General features: G+C 38.0%; 1 protein-coding gene across 2 annotated transcripts; it reads left to right on the plus strand.

Annotated features, from left to right (window-relative positions):
- The first annotated feature begins 4,355 nt into the window (after nt 1-4,355).
- Nucleotides 4,356-13,026, plus strand: vgll2a (vestigial-like family member 2a). Of its 2 annotated transcripts, none has more exons than XM_051409784.1 (4): nt 4,356-4,579; nt 6,283-6,529; nt 8,293-8,790; nt 11,382-13,026. In XM_051409784.1, exons 1-4 carry the CDS (start codon nt 4,502-4,504, stop codon nt 11,423-11,425), a joined length of 867 nt encoding a protein of 288 aa, XP_051265744.1. In that variant the 5' UTR covers nt 4,356-4,501; the 3' UTR covers nt 11,426-13,026. The 2 variants fall into 2 exon arrangements, with proteins under 2 accessions (XP_051265744.1, XP_051265743.1); XM_051409783.1 differs by having other exon boundaries at nt 11,605-13,026.
- Nucleotides 13,027-13,294: the final 268 nt, after the last annotated feature.

The raw sequence follows: 13,294 nt of genomic DNA on the forward strand, positions 1-13,294 counted from the left end.
CACGATGTTACATAATCAGCCACTATGTTAAATTGGCTTCAAAGTGTGGCTCTCTTCCTGGGGGCTTGTCAGAAATCCAAAGTTAGAGCTGGGAATGACATCCCATCCGAGTTGATCTTGTTCCATACAATGAATCGGAAAGAAATCCAGCTCTAGTCATTTTCTTTTGTTAACGACTCGCTAAACTATTTGATTTTGTTTGTTTGTGTAATCTGTCTGTAGTCTGTGGAGTAGGACAAGGAATGTAAAAAATTTAATCACAGCAAAATTAAATCTTCTCAACAGAATTGCAGCGGTCGGAGGAGTGGAGGGAAACGTCACTCTTCACAAATCTTCTACTTTTATAAAGCTTTACATGATAATTAGTGCTCATGACCAACAGCAAAAGACTTACAACTGCCTTTACATTTTCTTTCAAGACCTATAACTTAATTTGGTCTTGACTTGTCTCAGACTGGCCACCAAAAGACACCCAAAAAACCAGCTCTGAATATTTTTGCAGCTCTGGTGTTTTGTTCCTCCTGTTGGGAAATAATTTCATATGAAGAGCTTGAGTGACAGCAGAGAGGATGCCAAACATTGCTGATTGAAAATTCCTCATTGAACCTTGGCCATTCCAGTTCCATAATACACACAGATCGATCAGTAGAATAATGCCTGTGAGATGAGCTGAGCTGCACCTCAATGGGAGATATTTTGGGTTTTAATAGCTTCTCTGCACCACTTGTGGTGGGTAACAGGTGTGCTGGTTGTTGGAGGGGTCAGCCAAAAGGACAATCGAGTGCCAGGATGACAAAAATTGGTACAACAGTTTATTAGTACAAGGTGAAAGCCCATGGTGATAACATAATGGTTATATAAATGTGCAAATACCTTTATTTTTAATGCTTATTTATAGCACAGGTTTCTCATACAGGTACCCAACTTATTACTCATTAAAAGTTTCCTAACCGGGGGCCACTTGTGTAGTCTAATTTATAGTCAGCGCAGGCAAAACATCGTATCTGAGTTCATTAAAATAACATGTATAAGCTCAAAGGCCCAAAAGAAGATAGACAGCTATAATAAACAGATCACTGTGGCATCATAAAGTGTAATGTTTTCTTGTTTGCTTTTCACAAACAAACACATCATGGGGAATATTTGCATGTCATTAAAAATGTGACATTGATTATTAAAAAGGATCATTTTTGTGTAGGAAATAAACTTGCCCAGCCACAGAGTCTATAATGATCTGTCTGCTGGAGACTTAATTATAAGGGATCAAAGGTTTGTGTAAACAGCTCGGCTCTAAATAAATTGCTGCAACTGACCACAAACTTCCCGGCAGTGTTTTCTGTAATTTTCACTCAGGCTGTAATCAAACATTTTCGTTAGTGTTGGGAATCCCAAGTACTTTTCTGTCGCTATGGGTTGTTTCTGTTGTGAGCCTGTCAGATGATGTTTGACAGCAACTCTCAGAGATTTACTAATTTGCAACAGTCAATTCATTCTGATTTGTTTCCAACCAAACTTTAAGTGACTAAACAACATTTTATGTTATCATTAGGGCCAGAGCACTGACCAGTGAAAGGACCGATTGTATTTCAAAGAATTATTATTATTTTTCTGCCAATATGACTCATTTTTGGAGGCCGCAACAGGCTCAAATACTCACGAAACTCTGCACACATGTCAGTCGTGGAAAACAATTTCGTATTTTATGGGGGTCCACTATGACAATGGTAAAATGACCCCTCAGGAGCCCGTTTCACCGATATGCATAAAAATTGGTACACGCGTAGATCTTGTTATTTATCTCTTTTTATTTATTTTACCTTTTTATTTTTGTATTTAGACAGTTCTTTATTCGACCTAATTGTCATTGTATGTATGTAGATATCACCAATGTGCCTTAACTTGATTTCCACATGACTTTACTTTCTCTAACTCTGATTAATGTGTAATAATCCGGCTTATTCTGTCACTAATACTGTGGTCCTTTAAGGATGTCAACATATTAACATTAGCAGTACTTTTTACTATTATTCATTACACTTCTGTCATATACTGTATCATACACACTTCTACATCTATATATTGTCATATTGTACTATAATGTACATACTTAGACTCTTATATATATTTTTTATATTTTATATGTATATACTGATATATATGTTCTATTTCTAGATATATTGTTAGAGATTGTGATATAATTATTATTATTATCATTTTATTTTATTTTTGTGGCTTTTTATTGCCTTTATTTGATAGTGACTGCTGAAGACGGACAGGAAAGCGGGCAGAGAGAGAGGGGATAACACACAGCAAAGGTTCCACAGGTCAGATTCGAACCCTGGGCCGCTGCAGCAAGGACTCAGCCTCGGTACATGGGACACCTGCTCTACCGACTGAGCTAACCGGGCGCCCCAGATTGTGATATAATTATTATTTTCATTCTTTAATGTTGTGTGAGCACCCGGGGATCAATAAAGTAATTTCTTATTCTGATTCTGACATCAACAATCAGGGTTCCCACTCTTTCTAAGAGATCATTCTCCAGGAAATTTTTCAGTAGGTTTATCTTGACAATACAGAACAGAACTGGCTCACAATGGTGGTCACCGTTTATGGGACGCTCCTCATTAGCTCTTTCGTGGCATACTCGGTAGTTAATTCCCAGGACATTTGATCATTTTAATCCATTTCCAGGTGTTACCGTACCCGGAGAAGTAGTCTCTAAATTTTCAGATTCTCCAGGACATGTGGGAAGCCTGACAACTGTCAAAGGAATATGAAAATGAGCATTAAATCTACCAGTGTAATGAATGGAAGACATAACTGCTCAATGACAAGAAGGGTACAGAAATATTCCCAAAAATATTGTTGTGATAAAATATGTTGAATAAGTTCAGGTACTTCAGGTTATAATTATGATTAGATTTAAGTGAAACCAACTTGAGCGTAATGTCTGAAGACAACATACACACTGTGTCACTCATTCGTCCTCGTACTGTAGCTTGATAATTGTTGGGTAAGTTGCCGGTGACCCCTGACCTCTAGTAATAGTACCAAACTGGGAGAAAGCTATTTGACCTTTGCCCTCCAGAATTCGGGAAGCCGCTGAGGAATTGTGGGACTTCATAGCAATACATTCCACTCATTGGTCGGTTTGATATGTTTACTCATTCAATTAGCAGTAAGTGCCAGTTGTTACATTCTTGTGGCTTCAAACGCTAAAAAAAGACTAGAGAATAAAATGATCACCTGCACTAACTATTTACATACTAATCTCAGTTCTTTAAACTACTGTTCGTCACGCTCACTGAGTGGCTGATAAAAGGCAAATTATTTAGTTATATGAGGATTTGCATTTATGATTTTTCTGACTGTGCATCTTATTTTTTTAATACTGGTGGGGTGAAGCGAGGGAGTTGCAATCTGCAACTACACCTCTAGATGCCCCTTAACCCTACACACTGGACCTTTAAGTTATTATAACAGTATCCAGGTTTATATAATGAAAACATCCAATTTAAAATCTACTTAAAAAAACACATTTGGAACATGATTGATCGATTGATGAAGAGCTCCTCTGAGATCGCTGTGGATGTATTATGTCCAATGAAAACGGTTTGGGAACCACTGGGTGTGGTGTATTGTGATTGGTAGCAACTTCCTTCAATCCCAATCATGCTTACAAATCCACAACTTCTTAAAAAAAGAAATTCCAAGAAAATGGAAAACGCCGATATTTCTGAGGGGCCCTCGTCTTGATCTTTCCAAACAATAAACTGGAGGCCAGTCGGAGGTTTTCTCAGTGCATCTAATGACCTTGAAAAGGTATAAGGGGATAAAGAAAACAAATGACCAAGTCTCAACACAAGGAGCAGAATTGAGTTTCCTTTTCCAATAAGCAAACCCTGAACAAACCTCCATGTTCTAGGTTAAACTCGAAGGCTTCTGTTTGCAGAAGTAAACTGTAACATGACTGATACCTCTAATAAAAAATACATTATCAGAAAAAAACACATTTGGTTGAAATAATTTAAAAAAACATATGGGAAACAGCTTTGCTAGGATGCTCGATAAAACATAAAATGGAATATGGATGTTTGTGAAATTAGAAAAAGACAAAAAATGTATTGGATCATTAAAATGTTTTAGGCTGCTGAGGCAACCATGCTTTATGCAGATATTTTACTTAATAGCTTTATAGATGTTGTGATTCTCCTGTTCTGTAATTAAAAGCCAATTAAGGTAGAGGTGGAGCTCTGGCCTCTGATTGGCGGGAGGGAGGCGTCAGGCTGGGTGTGAGGAGGAGGGAGGGAGGAGGGGGCTCCCTTCAGCGCGCACGGCCGCAGTCCAGTGCGTTAAGAGCGCAGAGCAGCGCAGCAGAGTGACTCTCTCTCTCTCAGCCGTTCCCTCCGTCCTCCACCGCCGGGATTAATGTTTCCTCTCCGTCTCAGCAGACCTGCTCTCTACATGAAGCTTGGTTCTTCTCCGTGATTTCTTCGCCATGAGCTGCCTGGATGTGATGTACCAAGTGTTTGGTCCTCAGCCTTATTTCAGCTCCTACAGCCCCTATCACCACCAGGTATGGATCATATACTCTTCATCAGCTCATGCTCTACTTATGTCTGCACGGTGGACTTTATATATCAGTTTAAATGTACAGAAAACTTTAATATTTAGGTTTTTGTCCAAAGAACCGCCGGTTAAAACTTAATTACTTGGAAATACAGGAGATTACGCAGCCATACAACGATTAGATGTGGATAATATATTTAGAAAGCGTAATAATTTAACTCCTACAGCCCTTAAAATCCCTTAATATCCTCTATATATCTTAAATATATATGTTTAACACGCTGTTAGTCACTATAAAATACAATAAATCGCCAGGCATGGACTGTATGTATCCGCTACAGGCAGAGAGGAACTCATCAAGTGCGTAAAGTTTTATGAAGCCAATGTAAAACTTTCTTCTGGGTCTTTTTGTTTGCATTAGTATTGATATTAAATCCAATTTTAAAAAAAGTATTTTACTGTACAAGAAAGAAGAAAAATAGAAAATAAAAATAAAAATACATATATTTATTGTTTTTTAATAACAATTTCAGATTATCTTTATTATAAAGTAGTTTTAAAAAGTTTTAAAAGTTTAAAAAAAAAAGTGTCTCTCTTCACTTATTTCCTACTGTTACAATGATGAATGAGTAAAGCCCATAGTTTAGGATTAAAATCAATTATATCTCATGTTTTTGACTGATATTTTATTATTTAAGTAATAAGCCAACTGCACAGAACTATACATTTTCCTTTTTTAATGTCACATCTGCATCTGTAAGCAGACTTCATGGTTGCGACTCAACAGTTCGAGTGCAGCAGGTTTCTGTGAGGCCTTTGCAGACCTGTTAAAGGACTTTTTTTCACTCTCTTAAAACCTCTCAGTCAACATCCAGGCATATTTCACATAGTGCCAAAACTCACTTCGTCTGTCACCTAAACAGACTCTGGATCAGCCAGAGTCTAGCCACGATACACACAGTTTCATAATGAGCAAAATTTGTATGTACAATTATTTTGTATGGTTTATCTAATACATTTGTCAAATAATAACAATTAAAAAAAAAACACTTGTTCAATTCCTCAAAGTGACAAAGTAATTCCGTATACATAAAATACTTTTTTTCAAATGAGTTTAAAAAAGCTTTGTAGGTTCAGTAATGAGTGACTGGTGCAAAGACATTATATTTGAACAACATTAAAACAACCATACAGTACTCTACGTGTTAATATAGCTGTGTACTGCAATTTATATAGAATAAAATAAACAACTTTATTGTTCAGCCAAGGCCGGGAAGTCACGTTTGGTTGTTATATTGTGTTATTATTATTGTGTTGTAGTTGTCACTTATATTTTGTCCTGTTTTCTTGCTGGGTTTTGTGTTTTCTAATGTATATACTTCATTATACTACTTATATTGTTCAGTTTGTTTTGTCTCGTGTGTATTTATTGAGTTTTATTTTAAAGCTCCATCTGCATGCATTTGTATAATTTAGTCAGTTTATGCATAAATAGATGGCAAAGCGTTCAGGTGGATTTGTCTTCATCTATTTTGTCCTGAAAAGAAAATTAAAAATGCCGATTTTTATAAGGTTTAGAGGTCAAATGTCACATATCGGTCACCAAAGTATCTAAAATCCAGAAAAAAAGAGCAACTTTCTAAAATCAATGCAAAATGATAAATAAACACAATTTCATAACACTCATATCTAAATCTGTGTCCTACCTAGAAACTGGCCTTTTATTCCAAAATGCAAGACCCCCAGGACAGCGGCCGCCGGCTCGCCCCCCCGGGCCACCCGGCGATCAAAGAGGAGGACAAGGAGCTGCCGCCGGGAGCCGAGTACCTGAACTCCCGCTGCGTCCTCTTCACTTACTTCCAGGGAGACATCAGCGCCGTGGTGGACGAGCACTTCAGCCGAGCCCTGAGCCACACGACTGCATACCCCACCTCAAGCAGCCACAAGGCCCTAAGAGGTGCGTGTGCCTTCGCATGTGTGTGCCAGTGTTTCCCCTCATTATGTGTCAAACAGCATTTCGACTCTAAATGCTTTAATGTTGTTGATTTGGGGGAATTCTAGCAGCTTTGTGCTGAAAATGTATGTAATTCTGGTTCCTTTCGGCTGCGTGTTTTAATATAACTTCCCAGGATTCAGTAAATAAAGTTTGTCTTGGTTGCTCACAGATTTCCGCCAGGTAACATTTGATTAGATATTGTCATGCAAACAAAAACAACAACAAAATGAGAACGACTGCAAATCTGAGCAACAATATCTTCACGTTTTGAGTTCGACGGATGTTGTTGCACATTTGATTTGGTGCGTCTGATTTCCAGTTTTGCTCGGCTATTCATCGTCTTGTAATTTTATTTTTTTAGAATAATAGTACTTTGTGAGCCTCCTATTGTTTATTATAGAGGCTGTTAATCTGTTTCAGTTTACCAACATAGAAGGGAGAGGAAGTGTATTTTGTTTCAGTCTCAGTTGGTGCTGTTGTGTTTAATACAAAGTCTACATAACGCACAGTGAATATATAATAACAATATGTTGAGAAATCTATGCCTTGGTCGGTTTCAGTTCTCACCATTCGGAGTACAGCATGTTTTTAATAACATGTAAAGCGTCTTTGAATAATTTAAGTATTTCCCAGAAATGTTTCAGTTTTTTAAGCTGCTTTTAGAGAGTCATCTGTGAGTGCATCTATCACAGACTTTTACACTGTGCTCAAGTGAATTTCTCTCTGGCATCACGTTAGCGGATGACTCTTATTATTGATTTCTGTCAGCTACAGAAATAATAGGAATCTGAAATAAAACGGTTCCCCTTGTGTTTAAAGTTAGACATTTATATAAACATAAAGGGACGATTAAAACAATAAAACGTACACAGAGGTTTTCTACAACCTTTTGGTGAATAAAAAATTAACCAGTGTTCCTTAGTTACCAGCCGACTCGCTTTTCATTTCATCTCCTTTCGTGGCCATTTCTCAACTCAAGCATCTTTGTGTCATCTAGCGACTTTTGAATCTAAACAGAAACAAAAAAGGGACTATTTTAAGTTTCTATTGCTCCTTTAGCATATAATAATATATAATAATTGCTTGTGATCAGGGGTGAAGGTGAAGTTGAAAAACAAAAAACCCCTTTCTTGAGCCAATCAAGCATTATTATTATTCTGCATGGAGATGTACAGTGCCCTCCCTCTTAAGTAGACATCTCTGTATTTCTAAAATATGACCTCAAAGTTGTGTTGACCATTTCTAGGGCTGCAACTAATTTCATTATCCATCCACATTTAAATTATTTCCTTAAATAATAAAAGTTATGATTAGAGTCACATTTTTTTTTCTACCAACAGTCTAAATACCAAAAGTTAATCATTTTACAATAAAATAACAGAACAGAGCAGAGAAAAAGGAGCAAATACTCACATTTAAGAAGTTGTTACAAGCAAATTTTGGCTTTGTAAGTTTTATAAGTCAGTCATCTAATCAATTCAAGCTATTGCCAAAATACACAGTGGGACAATTTTAAAATGAAGTATTATGGCCACAATTTATCGCTGAAAGCTTCGGGAAAAAAACAAGTGCGTGCGATAAGAATTTGGTTACACTGTTTCTGAGGTCAAAAATGAACCTTCAGCATCAACTTAACTGTGCTTTAATAATGAGTTACTTTAGGCTAACTTAATGGAAAACCAAAAAGTTTCCTTTTTAAAGCAGTGTGGATTGTGTCTTCACAGATGGATCATTCCCTATGAGCCAGAGAAGTTTCCCTCCGTCTTTCTGGAACAGCTCCTACCAGCCGTCGGTTTCCTCCACGCTGGGCAGCGCTCTGTCAGCTCCCCACACAGAGCTCCCCTTCCCTGGGGACCCATACTCCTCCGCCTCCCTGCACAGCCACCTCCACCAATCCAGCCCCGACACCTGGCACCCATCCCATCACCACCACCATCACCACCACCACCCTTACTCACTAGGGGGCGCTATAAGCACCCAGGGCTCAGCGTATCCACGCCCGGGGGTTCATGAGATGTACGGTACGACGTTCGACCCTCGCTACGGTTCTCTGCTGGTGCCGTCAGTGCGGCCTCATCATCGTCTGGCATCTGGCAGCTCGGTACCGGGGCCAAGCGCCTCGTCTTGTGACCTGGGAGGGAAGGGGGAGTCTGGGGCGGGTTCGGCCTGGAGCGGTGCTTTCACCGGAGCCGGAGCAGAGATCGGACTCAACATGGACACAGGTATTGTCTTCACGTCAGGTCAATTTCATTTATTTAACTCACAATCAAAAGCATCCGTATGTTTACAGCATAAACATCTTCAGGTATGTTAATAGTAGTCAAGAAAATGTCTTACTTTATAACTTTTATTTTCTGCCATGGCTGCAGCTTAGAATAACACTAGAGAGGCCTTCTGGGGGGCATAGAGAAGGCTTACAAGGCGTCATTCAATTCTAATATAAAATCTAAGACCCAATTGTTTGAACAGTAAGTTGGTCTAGGTTTCTAACTTTACGGCAGAGTACCTGTAAGATCGGGAGGTAAATGTGAGGGGTGAACATTACTCTTACATGCTTCCTTTTTTTGGTGGAATACTGGATAGTTTTACCTATTTGGGCTTGTTACATTTACATAGTAATAAATTGTTTTCACAGTTATGTTGCCCTTTAAAAAGTAATTGCTGCATGGATTATGTTTCCTTTTTATTTGGACACATGCGGGGGATGAAGAAGAAATCATAGTTCACGCCAAGAAGTCCTTGGTTAGGCAACCAACGAACTTTGGTAAAGGTTAGGAAAAGACCGTAGTTTGCTTAAATGTTGGGTCTCGTAAATCAAGTTACTGTGGTACTGTATTTTAAAGTAAGACCCCGATCTTCTCTTACCTTAAAATAGTGCAGTCAGTGGCTAAACATAACCATAAAAACGTTTAATAATGTGGATATTGTACCACAATATCAGATATTTTGGCGGAAAACATTAAATACATCAGTCAGTGAACATTTTAGAGATAAGTTTCCCCAATATTTTAATAGAAAATGTAATCCGGTCAGAGTGATGCTTTCTTCAAAATGGTGTTTGTTTAATTTCTAGAAGACGGTGTCGGCTCAGCACATACAGTCCGATACGGCACTGTAAAACCCAACGAGTTAGTTCAACTGTCCGATTGCCTTAAACCATTTAAGTTCATTAAGGTAACTTGGGTAAAATTATTAGTTTTTACCAATTACATTCTGTTAATTGAACATTAAAACTAATATCACAGTCATATGCAGCTTTTCTCCAAACTTATTTAAATTTATCTAAATAAAGTAAGACATTGTCTTTATACAGATATTACCACTTAAGTTGAAGTTCACTAAAACAACATTTTTTGGAGGATCAAGTTACATGAACTTAGCTCATTGCTGTTAGATTTAATGTGTAAGCTTTTACAAGGAGTCACAACGAGTCGACTTTACTTTGTTTTAAAGGGTCACATGCCAAAAAGGTTGGGAACCACAGGTCTAGGAAAGAAGGTTTTACACTTCCAAATAAATCTGAATGATGTTCAGTTGACCATGGCTTGGTCTTAGTTGTGTATCCAACATGATTAGTGAGCAGATGTACTTTAGCTATCCCAGTACTTTGCAGTCATTCACTGTGTTTATCCAGGATTTGTAGAGCAGTTTAATAAAAGGTGCTGCTGTGGAATGGCTGTCCACATCAAGAGGAATAACTATCATTTTATAAACCCTTTTAACTCAAGTGGATGGCAATTGTCCACACCACAACTATAACTGGAACTTCAAGTGTAAATGCATATCAGTTCTCTTACACAATAACTGTGGAGTTTATTGGAAAAAACCCCAAAACATGACAGATTCTGAAAATGTTGGTCACTGTTTTACATTTATTTTATTAGATCGGCATTAATTATGAGATATGCAGCAGTTTCTTAAGCTTGAAAAGCAAAAAAATAACAACATAAAACCGATTGACAGTCTGGAATCCGATGTTTCTTGTATAATGTTTAACCAGTGTGATTTTAATTGGGACTGGTCAAAACTTGTAATTGGCGTTTTGTAAATTGCAACACGGGGAATATCTTTTTAGGTGTCAGGATTTGCTTTGACTTCCATCCGCTGACAAAATCTTTGATCGAGGAGGACAAAAAGCTGAAGAAAATCTGTCGTTTTGTGTTTCACACGGCTGAACTGGAAAACCAAAGAGTTGCCTGGTGAATGAACACCAAAGACTAGATAAAATATAAACAGCCAAAACAGCTTTGCACATAAGAAAGAAATAAAAAGTCAAGCTGACATCTGTCCTCATTGAAAAATGGCTACATTTGTAAAAAACCAATTTGCAAAGCTGTTTTAATTATATTTTCATTTCCCTTTTTATATATTGACACACTGAAAACGTCCTGCTTCTTTGAGTTGACGCTGAACTTGGCCTATCTGTTAAATGCACAACAATTCAGAGAGCTGATTATTGAATGAATTTACTGATTAAACGAAAGCAGTATTAAAGACATTCAGTATGGCCAGATGACAAAGTAACAACTTAAAAGCATGAAAAGAGATTTAAATGAAGACCCCCCCCCTCAGATCAACTTACCACAAGTGGTTTGAAGCAACAAACTGACTGTCAATCAGCACCTTAACACCAGCTGTCAACTTCCTTTTCTGTTGCTGTCTTGCTCTCATCCCCTCTTTGCCTCGGGCAATTCCTCCTGCTTTTATCAACAAGACATTTGCGCTTCTTTTTCTAATCTCCCTTTTCTTGCTTTTCTGTTCTTTCACTGCCTTTCCTTTTCTTTTTTTCCTCCGTTCTTTCCTCCTCTCTCAGGTCTGCAGGCACAGGATAAGAGCAAGGATTTGTATTGGTTTTAGAGACTGCTGAGACTCTTCCCCCTCCTCCCCTCCCTTCACTCCTACTTCAGCTGTAGCCTCTTTCCTCCACTCCTGCTCTACTCTGTTGCTCTGCTGCTGTTATGGGATGACTGACAGAGAAACTAAAAATCGGTCAGATGGCATTTTTTGTGCTGTAACGGCTTCTGGTCTGCTTGCAGCTCGGTGTTACGGCGGACTGTGCAGCAGCACAGCCCTGCTGAGCTGAATGCCGGCAGTGTGGATACAAAGTGTGGAAACAAAAGTGGACTCGTGGAGGAGAGAAAGAGAGAGAGAGATAATCTGATCTTGACGGATGTGGACAAAGACACGACTCTTTGTGCTTCTGTAACAGGCAGGGACAACATTCCTAAACTGGAAAAAGTCTGGGGACAGACGGACAGAGACACATGTGTTGTCAAACTCCAAAGACAAGCGCTTGAAGGACTTGGCAGGACTTGCCTCACTGGGACAACTGGGCTACAGACACTGGGAGTGTTATGGCTGGAGGAAAGGCCATGTTGGTGTTCAGGAGGCCGCACAGCAAGAATTTGGCAGACTGCAAAGGAAGGAGGAGCAAACACTTTGGTTTACATGGACTATTGGTTCAATGTCAACTGAAAAAAAAAACACTGTCAGTATTTTATGGCACATTAAAAAGTTAAATTAAACAGTTTTGGACATTTTCAACCGATATTAAAAAGATATTTAAGTAATGTTTCAAGCTGTGTCCCAATTCCATATTATGTACAAACTATATGTCTGTATGCATAATAAGTCCTATTCATTTATGTGTGTACAGTTGATGTACACAATTGTCCCACAATGCAATGCATAAATGAAATGGAGGAACTGCTGATAGCTGCAAAAAACTGAAATACAAAACATGAAAATAAGTTTGTCTTTGTGTAATTGGCAGTGGCAAAGTCTAACTAACATCCATTGGGACATGTGCTGCTTCCATTCCTGTTAGTACAGTTGAATATACTGATATCTTGTACATTAAGCGCACAGTAATATGTACTATACTTGTTCTATGACAATTAATATATACAGTAGAGCATACGGATACTGTTTGTAAGTAGTATGTAATTGGGACACACGTGTCTCAATAATATGTTACAGTGACCAGGATGTAAGTATGAATTTGGTGACTTGCAAGTCAAATAACATCTCAACGTTAAAATCTTGGATTAGTTGGTTGTTTACATACAGTTAATCTGTTCAATCAAAAGAATTAATGGATTTCAACATGTAGGGTTCCTAACTAGGAGTTTCAGTGGTCAATTGATGGAAAATCAATTTGTTATGTATAATGATACACTAAATAATCAACTGAAAAATAATGGACTGATGAGTAGAAGAGATGTTCCGATACCATTTTTACCTTAACTTTGCGATACCAAGTACCGATCCGATACAAGTGCTTTAAAAATAGATATATATACACTGTATATTATTATTTGTTAACAAGCGTCTACTACTAAGGCTCAATTATTGCTATCATTGTCTGCGATTGTCAGAGTAGGGCGGGGTTATGATTTCTATCCTTGGAAACAAAAAAGCTCATCTATTTTGGTGCTAATAAATCAAGTGGTGTTGAATCGGTGCACCGGCAGTATCAGAGGAATTTCGAATACTGGTATCAGTATCGGAACAACTCTAATTGTTCTAATTGCCCTGATTTAAATGTTATTTAAACAGTGGCTATTGGTAACCTAGATGTCCAGATGTCTTTTGATCTGTAAATTACAAAAAACAAAACACATGCTTAACATGAAATAGTGACACCTGCTTGTTTTGGTCAAATTCCTGAGTCATAATATTACATAAAGAAAGCCGCTGTCTATAAAATAGAGATAACCTCAGGTG

The sequence above is a fragment of the Dicentrarchus labrax genome, unplaced genomic scaffold, assembly GCF_905237075.1.
Source record: "Dicentrarchus labrax unplaced genomic scaffold, dlabrax2021, whole genome shotgun sequence".
In the NCBI taxonomy this organism is placed as follows: Eukaryota; Metazoa; Chordata; class Actinopteri; family Moronidae; genus Dicentrarchus; species Dicentrarchus labrax.

Coding starts and splice junctions, on each gene's coding strand:
- vgll2a (XM_051409783.1), top strand. CDS start 4,502: ATGAGCTGCCTGGATGTGATGTACCAAGTGTTTGGTCCTCAGCCTTAT. Junction 6,530..8,292: donor CAGCCACAAGGCCCTAAGAG/GTGCGTGTGCCT, acceptor GTGTCTTCACAG/ATGGATCATTCCCTATGAGC. Junction 8,791..11,604: donor CGGACTCAACATGGACACAG/GTATTGTCTTCA, acceptor GTCTGCTTGCAG/CTCGGTGTTACGGCGGACTG.